The sequence below is a fragment of the Oncorhynchus kisutch genome, linkage group LG8, assembly GCF_002021735.2.
Source record: "Oncorhynchus kisutch isolate 150728-3 linkage group LG8, Okis_V2, whole genome shotgun sequence".
Classification (NCBI taxonomy): domain Eukaryota; kingdom Metazoa; phylum Chordata; class Actinopteri; order Salmoniformes; family Salmonidae; genus Oncorhynchus; species Oncorhynchus kisutch.
The window spans coordinates 57,317,564-57,334,578 of record NC_034181.2 but is presented as its reverse complement, the minus strand read 5'-3'; the positions used below and the strand labels follow the sequence as shown (position 1 = coordinate 57,334,578).

The 17,015-nt window shown below is 42.6% G+C and overlaps 1 protein-coding gene across 1 annotated transcript; it reads right to left on the bottom strand.

Annotated features, from left to right (window-relative positions):
• Positions 1–264: 264 nt before the first annotated feature.
• On the bottom strand, positions 265–3,247 carry LOC109895511 (GTP-binding protein RAD). The gene is made up of 5 exons (XM_020489232.2): positions 3,119–3,247; positions 2,421–2,786; positions 1,836–1,909; positions 1,433–1,637; positions 265–1,243 (listed from the first exon to the last, which is right to left on the bottom strand). Exons 2-5 carry the CDS (start codon positions 2,773–2,775, stop codon positions 966–968), a joined length of 912 nt encoding a protein of 303 aa, XP_020344821.1. The 5' UTR covers positions 2,776–2,786; positions 3,119–3,247; the 3' UTR covers positions 265–965.
• Positions 3,248–17,015: the final 13,768 nt, after the last annotated feature.

Genomic DNA, 17,015 nt, shown 5'->3' with positions numbered 1-17,015 from the left:
GGCTTTAATTGCTGCAAATGGAGGATTCTTTAACGAAAGCAAAATTTGAAAAACACCATTATATTTCAATTAAAAATCATTTATAACCTTTTCAACATCTTGACTATATTTCCTATCCATTTTGCAACGCATTTCATGTATGTTTTCATTGAAAACAAGGACATTTCTAAGTGACCCCAAACTTTTTAACGGTAGTGTATTTAACTTTCGTTTTTGGTGTAGTCTCATTGTTTTATGATCTGGGCAAGAAAAAATATGGGATAGTTGTATTTCATTTTTTTTATTAAAAAAGTAAACATAACAAAATGATTGAATATTAAAAGGAAGTGAAAATCAACTGTATTTAAAACAAAACATTAAATTCACATAACAAATATAACTTATTATTGCTTTCTTCATTCACATCTGGACTGAAGGATAGGACAAAAGAATCATATATTTTTTCCAAAACCTTGGCCTAACCCACATTACACATTATCCTGTCCTTAGTATCATGGCCAAAGTACGAACCTGCGTACCCAGTTTCAAGTAAAAATGACTCCATGTGACAGAATGCAGTGAAATCACTGTGCTTACAGTTCCATTGCTTTTCAGGACTGTGTACCATAATCTAATCTTTAATGAGGGCTATATACAACTCTACCAACACTAAATGGAGTAGAACCAAACACACTGTCCCCCATTATCAAGGCAATCTTACAACTCATGGTTGAAAATAACAAGCCTTGGTGGATTGAATATACATACACAAGAAGTATCAACAACTATACATAAGCAAGACCAAAAAAACTCAACTGAAACCTCATGCAGATCATTAACATGGACATGTCTGTTGGTGTTTAATGAATATAATAAAATATATAATTTCTGTACAGCTCTATCAGTCCTTGGGGTTAGTGTTCAAAAAACACACAGCGTCTGGTCTTGAAGGCCAAAGAGAAAACAGCAGTCCAGATACTGTACTCTCAGAGGACCGAGAGGTCATGGCAGGACTTGGACTTCTGTCTGAAGGCCATCTTCTTGTTCTTCCGGGCCACCATACGGCCCAGGAAACGCTTGGCCTTCTTGCCAATGCTCTCGCGTCGTTTGCAGTTGGCCATACGGCGAGCGTTCTCCTCCTTGCTGTCTTTGCGCAGCCGGATCTGCCGGACCATGCCCTCGAACAGGTCCCTGACGTTGTGGTGGAGATTGGCTGAGGTCTCGATGAACTTGCAGTCAAACACCACAGCACAGGCGCTGCCTTCTGCAACAAAAAAAAAAAGAGGGGAGGCGCAGGTGAGAATCTATAATGTTCCCTGGGGACAGTAACTTCACCCTCATCATTTTGCCTTCGCACCTTGATTACGAGCTTTAACTACGGCAGTCATTCTAACGTAAGTAGCACTATGCAAATACAAAGATGCCATGGACAGAAGAGATCACCGTCACTTACCATCCACAGAGACTTCTCTGGACCGCACCAGGTCGCTCTTGTTGCCCACAAGGATGATGGGAATGTTCTCAGACTGGCGAGCTCTGCGCAGCTGGATGCGTAGCTCTGACGCCTTCTCAAAGCTGGACTTGTCTGTCACTGAGTAGACGATGATGTAGGCGTCACCTATCCTCATGCACTGTTCCTTCAGCCACTGACTGTTATCCTGTAGGCGAAAGAGAAATAGAATTTGATTAGTTACATTGCTTATCCAATCAAAAGCTGCAGGTGCTCCAATTAAAGTTGTTATAGTGGTATATTACATTGACACCAGCATCAGAGCACTACACTTTACATCAAATGATATGCTATGACCAAGACCAATTTTCTGAGGGTCAAACTGAAATTGCATTTTATGCCTCACCTGTTCCCAAATGTCGTACAACAAGATGGACGCCTCCTCCTCGTCCACCTCGATCGATCTGTCATATGTGTTTCCTGAAACAAAAGCAAGCAGACAGATAAATACTCCTGGTCAAAATGAATTGTACCCGCTAACTGGGTCAAGTGTGAGATCTCACTCACTATTGCCCATTTCATGATGCCTTTAGAACAGCCTATTAACTTTCAATTAACCTATATCTGTGATGGGTACTACTGTGCATTACTGTCTCCTTCCCTCGGTCATTGATTTTCATATCTCTCCCATCCACTATCTCTGTGGCTGTATATGTCAACAGCAGTACTTTGATATGTGTGGCGCCTTACTGACTGGATGGAAATAGCAATAATCAATGTACTTCAGCCTGTGTGCCAAGATGATATGGAAACCAATCCTATATTTACTTAGTTTGGCCTATGGGCATTATCTCTAATGGGGTGCTGAGGACAGCCACGGTGAAACAGTTCTTGTCTTTGCTTTTTTTTTAAAGTATTGCTTTGTGGTGTATTCTCAATGCCATATAAACTTCAACTCCATCATCATCAGTAATGGTCATCAGACACACACCTGTCTCGTCGCAGTCGTGACCATCCTCGACTCCACCGAAAATACGTGCCAGGCTAGACTTGCCGACACCCTGCTCGCCGAGGAGAACCACCTTGTACACCTGTCCCTCGGAGTCGCTGCCGGAGGATATAACCGAATCGGACGAGTCCGATACACAGCTGTCTCGGTGAGGCTCACCGGGGGTGTAGGACGTTCGGCGCATGAGGTTGGACAGCTCTCCAGTTTGCGCCTTGCGCATCTCGCGGTCGTCCACTGGCATGCTTCTTCTGTGCAGGTTCTGCAGGTGCATGGGAAACGGCATGCTCCCTCTTCTTTTGTCCATGTTCCGCAATTTGTCACTTTTGTTCAAAGTCATTACTTTTTGGTCTGTGAAATAGATGCGCTCTTTAGTAAGATTCTGCTGTAAACATGAAAAGCAACCAACTCCGACAAAAAAATGCATTTCTCATCACTATGTGTTGATTTTTAAAAAAAAATCCTTTATTAGGCCACAGTTTATATGAACTTTTCTGCCATATTTATTTGAACAAAGTCATTTAAGACAATAATGTGCCTGTGTCCTAGAATATTAATTACGGTTTGATGGAGCATTGAGCAATGTTAAAATTGAAGTTGAACTCAAATTATTTGAAACAGCCATAGCCTAATTAATGTATTATCACGACTGCAAACTCATTCAATTCCATTAGCAAACTTACATTTGATGTGGGTCTGACGTATTCCAAAATCCTGAACCAGGCAATCCACTTGCGATCTATCCTTCAGTGAAGAAAAGTTTCGGTTTGATCCAGTGAAACGTACGGATCCCCATATTTATCTAGTAGCCGAGCGAGTGACGTCACCATGAGGCAGGGTTTGCCTCTTGAGAGTCACGTCTCAGGGTGGAGAGGGAGTGTGGACCGCTCTACAGAGACGTGATGGAAAAATGATGCGCAGGCGGGCTGAGGGATTCTCCTCTCCTGCAATGCAATGTCATCATGCTACTGATGTAATTATTTTTGCCGAGTAATTCGGCCATTTACTCTCAATAAATTATAGCCTACCTGCGTTGAAGGGGTTGGCTAACTTGCATAGTTTTAACACCAGTTGGCCCAGAGCCATGGAGAGTTGGTGGTGGAGGGCGCTAAAATTCATCTGGACGGTTAAGTTTTTTTCCCAGCCATTCGCAAGGCTGGCAATGTTCAATCAAACATTTTAAATAACACGATTTGTTTATAATTGATCAGTTATGTGCTACAAGTTGTCAGTGGATTAGCCAAGAGCATCTGAGACATCAAGCATTTCCAATAGATGCTTCTCAGCATTTCGGCATTTCAGCATTTTAGCCTTGGTGACACGAAGTTGTGAATGAGGCTAATGTGAGAAAAAGCAGCTGTTCACCACAGAAACAGGACACATTATTTCTTAAAACGACGCCTAGACATATCACTGGGGACACGGGTATCCCACAAGACTCAGCAGGCGACAGGAAAGAAAGCCCATGAAAGAAAGCCATTGCGATCCAAATTGATGATGATTTCACATGCATCAGTCTGATTGAGGTTATTTAACCTGGTCTGTTGTCGTCATCTGATGGTGATTATGTGAAATGCACAATGTTATTGTAGGCTGGAACTGCCAGGTCTGTCTTTTACCATTCTGCTCCCTGAGAAGGAGAGAAGATCAGTGACAAAGGAATATTTACGAGCCTACTTCATTATTATCTCTGGCAAGTTGGCAAGCCTCATTCCTCATTCCTCATGACAATGCTCAATGCATAAAGTCATTGGGTGGTGTATCGGTGGACAGACTAAAGTTAAACACCTTCTCAAGTGACATTAACAGTAACACAGTTCCCAAAGGTTGTCAGTTGAATAGCACAATGTTTCCAAAAACATGTAATCGTCAGATTTTTTCATTGATTGATTTTTTTCTTTGTTGCCGGGGCTTTTCTTCGGTGCTCTATGAAACGTGTTTGACTCACTGGGTTGCTCTGACTCAGTGGTAGCCTGTACTTTTTAAATGGGTCAGACAGTGCCATATATATTTACAGGAAGAGGAGAACGGGCCTTCCTCCCCCAGGGTTGGATAAGCGTCTCTCAACATGACCTGTCTCTTTAACAAGGAAAGTGACCTTGCATAGGGCTCTTTAATTAAAAATCTCACTCTGTGTACGTGTGTTCAGTACATGTTTTAATCTTCTGTCTCCATCACTCACATACACATGCAGAACAGTGTGGAGGAGGAGATGTTTTTCTCCATTCTCATAAACAGTCCATTAAGCTACCAGCTGTTTTGCCCTCAGTGACTCTAGCCATATTGGGTTGCTCCTGTAGTTTCATTGGCATAACATTTTGAACATTGAATAATAGATCAGTCAGTGTTTACGCAGCCTACTGAAGCCTGCTGAGTGGTCTGAGTGGTGATCACTGATTGTGGGCTATATAAATATGAACTCCTCAGCGTGAGAACCCAGGGTGTAGGCTTGTTGTTATTCATAGAAGGACATTTGCATATTTCCATTAGGGAACGCCTACTCTGTGAAGATCGCGTGTGCAATAACGCAATTCGCCTTTGCACTCCTTCTAAACAACGCAATTTAAAAAAAAACTTTGGCGAAGGGTAAAGTCTACAAATCTTAGTCCACTCTGATCGGAACAGATTCTAGTTTTGGGGACAGACATCTGTATTGAGATCAAATGTTTCATCGATGAGAAAATGTGCAGAATGTTGGCCAAAATCCATCTCGTTCCATCTTCTATCACTGGTGGACAATGTGTTTTCCATCACTACCATATTTGGCACATTTTATTAATAAAGTAATTCATCAGTTGTCTTCCTCAAATGAATGAAGTGGATTATGACGCAATCTTTGCGAGAGGGAGGGAATCTGATTTAATTGGTCCTCAACTCGAGGCTCAGAGACTTAATTCATGACAAATGTAGTTAGCCCTGAGTTAGCCTGCCCCGGAGCACGTGAGATCTGAAGATTTCGGTGACATGTAAATGTGCCTGGCTAAAAGGAGAGCGACTTTATTGGTAGCAGTTATCCCAAGTTGAACTCAGAGTTGACCAAAGTTACCTCGCTAACTCCTCAAACTACATTCGTAGTATAAGGGTCTGCAGGCTGGCTCTGGCATTTTCAGGTATTTACTTTAAAAATAAATGGTAAAATGGTAATAACACAATATTAACCTATGTCACAAGGAATAGTCTTATGTACTTAAATGTCCCATAGGGAATGAAGCGGAGTAAGTTAGTAGTCGTGCAAGGAATAGTCAGCTCCACTGAGACATGCTGTATACACAAAACAAATGAAGATGTCAAAGTTGAACTTACTGTCCCATGTTGATAAACTACACACACACACACACACACACACACACACACACACACACACACACACACACACACACACACACACACACACACACACACACACACACACACACACACACACACTCTCACACAGTGCATCTAAGTAGGCCTACCTACAACCATTCTGTCCTGGAAGTCAATTCTGCCTTCCCCAGAGGTGAAATACTCAGTAAAACTTTTCCCTGACAGAAACTGCCTCCTGACCTGCTCTGTTGGCCTGGATGGCTATGCCTCTCATGCCTTGCCTCGCCTTATCCCTGCCACACCCTGCTGTAGCCACATCTCCACATCACAAGGCTTTGTGAGGAAGTTGTGGAGGATGCACATTGCAACCACTAGGGTATCAACCTCGCTTGGCAGTACGTTTATTTTTTGGTAGAGGATCCTCCATCTGGCCGCAAGGATCCCGAATGCCTTCTCCACTGTCATTCTAGCTCGACAGAGACGATAGTTGAAGATTTCTTTATCGTAGCTGATGTTATGCCCGGCATATGGCCTCATCAGGTAGGGCTTTAGTGGGAAGGCAGCGTCCCCCACCATTGTGTAGGGTATCTTTCCTAAATCTTCACCCCCAGGCAGAAAGGCATCTTGGGGCAGCTGCAGGGTTTTTGATGCCATTGCCCTTCCAAGTGGGGAGTTGGCATAGACTCCTCCGTCACTGTTTCTCCCAAAATTCCCCACTTGAATAGCTGTGAAGCAGTAATTGGCATCCAGAAGGGCGAGTAACACCACAGAGAAGGTTCCATTATAATTTTAAAAACGGCTCCCTGAGTTTGGTGGTTTGGTGATCATAACAAGTTTTCCATCAACCGATCCCAAACAATTGGGAAAGTCCCATTTTTCATGAAACTCTTGAGAAGTTTGACTCCAGGTTTCCTCAGTGGGTCGTGGCAGATGGATCGCCAGCATCTTCCTCTCTATGGCCTCATAGGTCTCCATAATGCACTGCGACACTGTCTTGAATCCAAGACGATAGGTGAAGGCCAGGCTGCAAATAGAGTCTCCAGATGCCAAATACCTGTAATGACAATAAATGTTTTGTTATTGGATAACAATCAAAATTGTATTTTACTCTTCACAGAAGTTGAATTGTGCAAAACCAGATGGAAGTCCCTCCATGACACTTTTGTAAGGCACCTACGGAAGGCCCAGCCCAGTGGTTCTGGGGGAACCAATCAGAAAGAATGGAAATACATGAAAATATTAGCATTCTTGATACCTTACGGCCAGCCAAGAAGGTAAGTTATAATATACATTTGAATTGATTGCACAGAATTTTAAATCTCAACAAATTGCAGTATTGCTGACTTTATTTTCTACCTGCTAAGTCACTACGTGATTGGTTCATGTCAGCTGGTATCCCATTTCTGAATGAGTGATTATATAGGCCTATAGATTATGAATCAGTCTCTTATTACAGAGGAATGATGAAAACCAGCAGTATTAGACATTGTGGCCTAGATTTCAGAAAAATTATTAATTGAGCCTGAGCTGAGGTTTCTGAAGTTTACTTAAAATACGTTTAACTTTTCATTTATGTTGATCTTTTTTTCAGCTCAAGAGGCAACCACAGCCTTGAAAATGCTGATTCGCCTCAGCCACAACCTACGGAACCCAATGACGCTGAAGGCGATGTGGTGTCCCTGAGCCATGACCCTGTGCTTCAGATGCCTGAACAACAGTCAAGACCAACCACTACAGGCACAGCTTAAGACTGGCAGCCAAGAAAAAGAAAACAGAAAGTCAACTATCAAGATGTGGATAAAGAGCTGCTTGCATTTGTCAGGAAGCCAATCCCTTCTGCTGTTACCTCAGTGGATGAGGCATTTGTGCTCAGCCTTGTGCCAGAGCTGAAGAAAATAGGAAGAAACAAGGGATGTCTGAAAGTGCAATTACTCTCATTGATTGTAAACTGGGGTGACCAGTATGCAACACCTCTGCTACCACCTCCACCACCACAATGGCTCTTTGATGCTCCACGTGGAAGAGCTGGACTGTGGCCTATGATGTACGGCCAGCCCAGGCATCAATACTCCTACTCACCAGGATCTAGGTCTCCAACACATAACTGGGATGACCAGCAGGCAACACCACTGCCACCACCACGGCCCGCAAGTACTCCGCACGGAAGAGTTGGACTGCAGCCAATCATGTACGATGAGCCCAGGGATCAATACTTACCAGAACCTAGGTCTCCAACATATAGCTGGGATGACAGTACATTCACTCAAGAGAGCTAGGACAGAGACTCCCAGCCACATCAATAATCACCTCCGAAAAGGCAGAACCCAGCCCTGCGCATACTTAGGCCCATGTTCTGTTTTAGTGTTTTAAAAAGGGAAACATTTATGTATGCACTATTTGCACTTTGTTGTTGCAGTTATATATGCATTGCACCTTGCATTTAACTTGAACTTGAACTTTAAATTGTTTTTTTTGTTGCTATTCAGTAGATATTGTTATTGGGAGGGATATGCCGTATTTGTTTACATGCCTTGGTGTGACTGTTAATGTCACCTACAACAGGTGCACCATGCCATATTGTGACTGTTAATGTCACCTACAACAGGTGCACCATGCCATGTTGTGACTGTTAATGTCACCTACAACAGGTGCACCATGCCATGTTGTGACTGTTAATGTCACCTACAACAGGTGCACCATGCCATGTTGTGACTGATTATGTCACCTACAACAGGTGCACCATGCCATGTTATGACTGTTTATGTCACCTACAACAGGTGCACCATGCCATGTTGTGACTGTTAATGTCACCTACAACAGGTGCACCATGCCATGTTGTGACTGATTATGTCACCTACAACAGGTGCACCATGCCATGTTATGACTGTTTATGTCACCTACAACAGGTGCACCATGCCATGTTGTGACTGATTATGTCACCTACAACAGGTGCACCATGCCATGTTGTGACTGTTAATGTCACCTACAACAGGTGCACCATGCCATGTTGTGACTGTTAATGTCACCTACAACAGGTGCACCATGCCATGTTATGACTGTTTATGTCACCTACAACAGGTGCACCATGCCATGTTGTGACTGTTAATGTCACCTACAACAGGTGCACCATGCCATGTTATGACTGTTTATGTCACCTACAACAGGTGCACCATGCCATGTTGTGACTGTTAATGTCACCTACAACAGGTGCACCATGCCATGTTGTGACTGATTATGTCACCTACAACAGGTGCACCATGCCATGTTGTGACTGTTAATGTCACCTACAACAGGTGCACCATGCCATGTTGTGACTGTTAATGTCACCTACAACAGGTGCACCATGCCATGTTGTGACTGTTAATGTCACCTACAACAGGTGCACCATGCCATGTTATGACTGTTTATGTCACCTACAACAGGTGCACCATGCCATGTTGTGACTGTTAATGTCACCTACAACAGGTGCACCATGCCATGTTGTGACTGATTATGTCACCTACAACAGGTGCACCATGCCATGTTGTGACTGTTAATGTCACCTACAACAGGTGCACCATGCCATGTTGTGACTGTTAATGTCACCTACAACAGGTGCACCATGCCATGTTGTGACTGTTAATGTCACCTACAACAGGTGCACCATGCCATGTTGTGACTGATTATGTCACCTACAACAGGTGCACCATGCCATGTTATGACTGTTTATGTCACCTACAACAGGTGCACCATGCCATGTTGTGACTGATTATGTCACCTACAACAGGTGCACCATGCCATGTTGTGACTGTTAATGTCACCTACAACAGGTGCACCATGCCATATTGTGACTGTTAATGTCACCTACAACAGGTGCACCATGCCATGTTGTGACTGATTATGTCACCTACAACAGGTGCACCATGCCATGTTGTGACTGTTAATGTCACCTACAACAGGTGCACCATGCCATGTTATGACTGTTTATGTCACCTACAACAGGTGCACCATGCCATGTTGTGACTGTTAATGTCACCTACAACAGGTGCACCATGCCATGTTATGACTGTTTATGTCACCTACAACAGGTGCACCATGCCATGTTGTGACTGTTAATGTCACCTACAACAGGTGCACCATGCCATGTTGTGACTGATTATGTCACCTACAACAGGTGCACCATGCCATGTTGTGACTGTTAATGTCACCTACAACAGGTGCACCATGCCATGTTGTGACTGTTAATGTCACCTACAACAGGTGCACCATGCCATGTTGTGACTGTTAATGTCACCTACAACAGGTGCACCATGCCATGTTATGACTGTTTATGTCACCTACAACAGGTGCACCATGCCATGTTGTGACTGTTAATGTCACCTACAACAGGTGCACCATGCCATGTTATGACTGTTTATGTCACCTACAACAGGTGCACCATGCCATGTTGTGACTGTTAATGTCACCTACAACAGGTGCACCATGCCATGTTGTGACTGATTATGTCACCTACAACAGGTGCACCATGCCATGTTATGACTGTTTATGTCACCTGCAACAGGTGCACCATGCCATGTTGTGACTGTTAATGTCACCTACAACAGGTGCACCATGCCATGTTATGACTGTTTATGTCACCTGCAACAGGTGCACCATGCCATGTTGTGACTGATTATGTCACCTACAACAGGTGCACCATGCCATGTTGTGACTGTTTATGTCACCTGCAACAGGTGCACCATGCCATGTTGTGACTGTTTATGTCACCTTGAATAATAATAAAAAAAGACTAAGCAAAGAACAGTGTGTCTTACTTACCTTGAGTATAATGAAGACACTATAACTGGTAATCTGCTTCCTAGATGTAATGGAACACAGGCCTACATCTGTGGAGCATCATGATCACAAGTTTGCTGGAGTTTCTTTACATCCATGCACCTGCTTACACAATACAACCTTTTCCAATAACTAACCTTAGAGTGACAGCTGGTCTTTGCTTGGGCTCTATTAGTAGTTGGTCCTGTAGTTGGTCGTCTGCTTGGTGAGGTCTGGGCCAACAAAAGACAGAAGAGTCTCCATCTCTTCTGCACTGATCCGGAAGTATCGGTGATGTCGGGCAGGGTCCAAGAGCAGCTCCTGGACAAGGTGGTAGTATTGCCCATGCTCCCTTCTCAGCACATTTATGGGATTTAACCTTCTCCTCCTTCCCTGTCTGCACCTCAATAATACAAGGGCGACCAACTCCTGTAGGTGGCGTCTGTTAATCCATGCTGTCATAATCCATGTTAATCCATGCTGTCATCATCCATAACTTCTTAATATGAAAACCTGTTTCTTTTTGGCAAATCGCTCTCCCTCGTAAGGATTCAAACTTGTAAAAGGGTAAATGTGTTAAACCAAAACACCACAGGAGTTCAATCTCGTTTATCTCAATTAAGAGAAAGGGCTTAATCTATACATTTAACTTAATTTTCACACTGAACACATAATGTTAGCCAAATTGTTTTGAGTGTAAATCAAGGAAGTAATTAAAGCCGTGAGAATGGCAAATCTACTCTATTGTTTGAAATCAAAGCACATAGCACAGACGTGGGGCAAATTAAATACACTGAACAAAAATATGAACGCAACATGTCAAGTGTTGGTCCCATGTTTCATGAGCTGAAATAAAACATCCCAGAAATGTTTAATTCGCACAAAAAGCTTATTTCTCTCACATTTTGTGCACAAAATTGTTTACATCCCTGTTAGTGAGCATTCCTCCTTTGCCAATATAATCCATCCACCTGACAAGTGTGGCATATCAAGAAGCTGATTAAACAGCATGGTTATTACATAGGTGTACCTTGTGCTGGGACAATAAAAAGCCACTCTAAAATGTGCAGTTTTGTCACACAACACAATACCACAGATGTCTCAAGTTGAGGGAGCGTGCAATTGGTATGCTGACTACAGGAATGTTTACCAGAGCTGTTGATAATTAAATGGTAATTTCTCTACCATAAGCCGCCTCCAACGTCATTTTAGAGAATTTGGCAGTACGTCCAACCGGCCTCACAACTGCAGACCATGTGTATCCACGCCATCCAGCCCAGGACCTTCACGCCCGTGTTCTTCACCTGCGGGATTGTCTGAGACCAGCCACCCATACAGCTGATGAAACTGTGGGTATCCACAACCAAAGAATTTCCGCACAAACTGTCAAAAACCATATCAGGGAAGCTCATCTGTGTGTTCATCAAATTCCACAGGGTCTTGACCTGACTGCAGTTCTGCGTTGTAACCGAATGCTCACCTTCGATACACAGCGTGTATCGCGTCGTATGGGCAAGGGGTTTGCTGATGCTGGGCACAGTTGTGGAGGTCACAGACAGCAACATGGTCTCAGCATTTCATATTATTCTGTAAGTAAATGTTAGCTAGCTGGCTAACATTAGCTAGGGGTTAGGATTTAAGGTTAGGAGTTAGGTTGAAGGTTAGGGTTAGCTAAAAGGGTTAGGTTAGGTTTAGGGTAAGTAGCAGAAAATGGTAAGACGTTGCAAAGTTGCTAAAGTTGTCCGTAATGAGATTCAAACAGGCAACCTTTGGGTTGGTAGATGTTTGTTACCTTATGTCTTATGTAACCGTCCTAAATGTAACATACTCAATTGCGTGTCCCTGATTTATGTTTACCATGTTACGTCTGGTCTATGAGACCGGTCTGCAGACAGAGGCCCAGCCGGGCACAGGTGTTGAGGGCACATACAACAGACAAAGGCTGGTGTCTTTCAGGCTCCTATCTGGCAACTTTTTGAAGATGGGCCACTTCATGTCTGGAAAGTTTGTAATTATGACTATAAGATGTAACATTTAATCACAGTGAGCAGATCGGATGTATTGATGGAACCTTAAATGTAGCGTGTTTAACCTTTAACATCTCAACTTGCTCAGCACATTAGAACACACACATGCATAAGCAAGTGCATGTTTAAGTGCATATCAACAACTAGTTAGCTGTAGCGTTTGTTGAGGTATCTAATGTTAGCTAGCTGGGTGTGACAATACATAGGCCTAAAATAAAATCACACAATGATTTCAGCCTAGTATGGAAATATTGGGGTTGACAGACTATTTTGATGATGATGTGACAAACTATTCTGACTATTCTGCTTGCTACTTGCCTGTTTGTGTGTGACAAGAACTGAGTAACATGGTGTGACCTGCATGTTGCAAAACTGTAGATAACAGCCCAGCAGATGCTTTGTATGTAACAATATTGAGCACATGGTGTGACTTGCTGTATCTTACAAAGTTGTGATAGGGAGGGGTGGTCATCACGAGGTTTAACTGAGATGGAAAAATACTGAACAACACAATAGCAGGAACTGAGCAACTGTTATAACTAGGGGGTGATACCAGAACAGTAGGAATCTATACATCGACGGAGGGAGGACTCCAAGAAGCGCCAAGAGGCGGGGACCCGCCTGAGCGCCTGTGATAGGCTGAGCAAGTTTAAACCACGCCCAGCCTCTACTGTGATAGGCCAACAGACGGGTTGGAACAATGTCTATCACAGTATAAGAACACTGTTTACATACATCTTGTCAGTTCTCTGTTCTGCCCTGCATGGTATTACAGTGAGCCCGTATATACGAAAGTTGCATTTGCCATTTATTACTTCGCTAATAAAAAATACATAGTGTACAATCAGTGACTCATTGTTATATTTATCCTGATACCAGATTCGAATTTACGCAATTCTAACACTAGTGCTAGTTATTCCAATCGAAAACAGCAGACAACAAAACTTCTGATTTCAGAAAAAGATCACATAAGCCGTGGAAGTTTTAAAACATATCTTCTATAGTAGTTCCGGACAATTATATAACTGTTCTCATTGGTCAATTCTTGGTTGCACTGGCGTCTCAGATTGGTTGACAAGTGCAATTCTTGGTTATTGCTTGGTTGCAGACACCGATATGTAGCAACCAGAAATATCCTTGACTCACCATTGCCAGGGGGACTGCAATACCTGAGCTCTGTTGTCCATGTTTACAGAGAACAGAAATCGGTCTTGTTTTGCAACGCAATTGACAGGTGATGGCATCTAGGTGTAGGGGAGATTCTCAATTGGTTTGCTCAACTCCTCCATCCTCTCCTCGCCTCCTTTTGAAACAGGTCCAACGTAACCGAGGAGAGGAGGGGAGGGGAGGAAATGTGGAAACAAATGGCTGGAAGGAGATGAGACTGGGCTACAAGGGTTTAATCACAACTTAAATGTGTCAAGTAAAAGTAGTAGTTGAGCTAGACATTTTATAGATAAAAGGCTAAGTAGCATAATGATTTGAAATATGTGCATGCTTTTCTCCTCCCAGTAAACAACAGCTGTTTCAAATGTGGTGTAGTGGATCTCAAAACTCTTCCGCGAAGGACAGGTAAGATACTCTTGTGCTTCCTCTTTGGGAGGAGACTATCGCGCAGGCGAGGGCACTCCTCTGTTCGCCTGCTAACTAATTGGCCCTTTCTCAATTATGGAACGCCATTTGGGTCTTAAAGCACGTGGTCAAAAAGGCGACAGTTTTAATGCTGTATGTGTAAAGTAAGCAGGTGCATGTGCTAAATTAACGTCTTCACACGCTAAATGAAGTTCGTAGGGTCCAGTGAGATACATTCCTACATTGGAGAGGGATGCCCTTCTAAGTTCTACTTAGAAAGCAGGATATGGGATGCTCTTGAGTAGTGAGTTTCCATATATCTAAGCAATCTCAAGTTTGGTTAAATTCTTCAGGGAAAATTCATTGACTTTTTTTATGTCAGGTCCGACAGCTCCTTCATGTACTCATGTGTACCATGGTAGTGTCTTGTCCATTCTGGGGATACAAATTCTGCTCCTTCATGTACTCATGTGTAACATGGTAGTGTCTTGTACATTCTGGGGATACAAATTCTTATGATAATGTAAAAAATAATCTAAATTTGTTGTTACAGGATTTACACCCAGAGCCCTGAGTCTGTTAACCAGTTTGTGGGTCAGGATGGCGTTGAAAGCAGAGCTATAAAATGCTCTGACGTATGTAAAAATGTATAATTGACATTTGTTGGGACAATAGGCAAACTGGAGTTGTACATTGTGCTGCACAATCTATTGTTCCAGTTTTTTTTTAATCGATATCGACTGTGCTGCAGTTGAAATGGTAAGAAGCTTCGATATCATGGGGCCCTAACTTCTAACGTCATTTCCTGGTACACCCACAGACACTGCAGTCCGATGCCAAACAGCGGCTCTCCGTCCTACAGTGGCTGAAGACATTTTGCCTGATGTCAAACATTAAAAAGAGTGTCAGATTGAAGTGTCTGGAAGAAAATGTAAACAGAACCACAAGAGCAGATTACTTTTTTGTCATCTTTATTTTAAAATGTAGAATTGTAGTCACTTTCAATTGATTCATTGACTCCAAGAACCATAGATTGTTTGTAGTTCATAGTTCATAACATTAACACAACTGACAAACATTGCTTGACTGTAATTTGGAACACACGTTTAAATAACATTGGCTATTATATTGGGTTTAATGTTGCATACCTTGTGTTGTGCCATGCATGGCCAACCAGGTAAGAATCACCAGAATTAATTGATACTTGATGAATCAGGTCTCCTCTGCTGCTTCATCAGCCTCCCCCTTGCCCACTCCAAGCTCCTCTTCATGGTTCCCTTTTGCAAGACACAATTTTGTGAAAATAAAGCGGAAGGAATGGGAACCCTATTCCTTTGAAGAAGTACTGGGTATATGCCTGAAGTTATTTTTACCCTAATAAGATTTGATGGAATATAAATATTCAAAAACTGAACGTGCTCATTAAAGTCTACTCTGTTCGAAAGCTGACATGTAACGTTTGCTAACTTCTAAGGTTTTACAAGGCTGTCACTAGCCAAATTTGCTTTATGTGAGCTTTTCTGTGTTTTCATGCTAATCACGAGCTAGCGTGACTAACGCTAGCATTCAAATGAAAGCCAGTCAGGCTGAAGGAGTTGCCAAGCTTAAGTTGTTTTGCTCAAATATGCGGCTTTGGGCTAAAAACGTAACTCAAAAACATATCCTGCTTCAGTACTAGCCGATAAGTCACATTTAGGTAGCTTGTCTTCCTTAAGTAAATGATAAAGCAAAATAAAGACACCAAAAATCGAGAACTACCAGGATTTTGAGCATCTCCATTGTCTAATCTACATATGCCTGGCCCTGCATTCAAGCAACAATCTTGCTAGTATGTAATATACCTTGATAGTATTAACACAGTCCAATGTGTTTTCGTGGCTGTTATAGTTTACATGTTTTTTCAGCAGGGCTTTTAATAAAACACAAGACTGTGCCGTTCACTGCGGCTAGCAGTATGACCTGGAAAAGTTTGAGGCTAACTATATGATATAATATGGCCGGGGTTCGAGGCTACCGAGGTTAGCTAAATTAGCTAGCAAGTATCTGACTTAGCCTATGCTAAGCACTGCTGATCCTGGTGCTAGATTAATGTTAGCTGCATTTTATAGCCAGTGATGAGAAACAGATCCTTCCACTGTAAAGTAGCTGATAAACATGACAATTCAGTAACAACACATTTCAAAGACAAAATTGTTGTTCAAACTCTGCTTGCAGTGGAAAAGGAAGTTCCTTCAAACTGTGAAATCTGGTTGAAAGGAGGAGCTAGGGAAATTGGCTAGTAAAAATTTGCATATTAAAGAACGAGTTAAGTTAGCCTGTGTAGGTGTATATTTAGCAGCTGTAGGCGTTAACTTGACGTGTGCAGGACCGCTTGCAGCCGTATATTTGGCACATGTTGAACCGCCTGCAAGCACATTTGCACACGCTTATTTGACGCGTGAAAAAGTTAATTTAGCGCCTGCACCTGTTTACTTTACACATGTAGCATTAAAAAGATCGCGTTTTGAGCACGTGCTTTAAGACCCAAACGGCGTTCCATACTCAATTACATTTGCTCAAGTTCTGTGTCCTCTCTCGCCTCCTTTTGAAAAGGGTCCAATTTAATCGAGTTGCGGCGGCAAGGAGAGTCACAATTCCACAAGTAGACAATGGACCTGATCGGACAGCTCAACGTGGACGAAAATGCGCTTGTATGAAATGAGAAGCTCCTCCACTCGTGGGTCATCAGGCAAATTACGTTTACAGGGTTGGATCTCAAAATAAATGTGTAAAGTCATAAAAGCAAATTAAGTCAGTTGTGTAAGACAAATTGAAATTCTTAACACAAATATTTTTCAAAATCTTAACATATTGTATATTTGGCTAATTCGAAATGTATAGT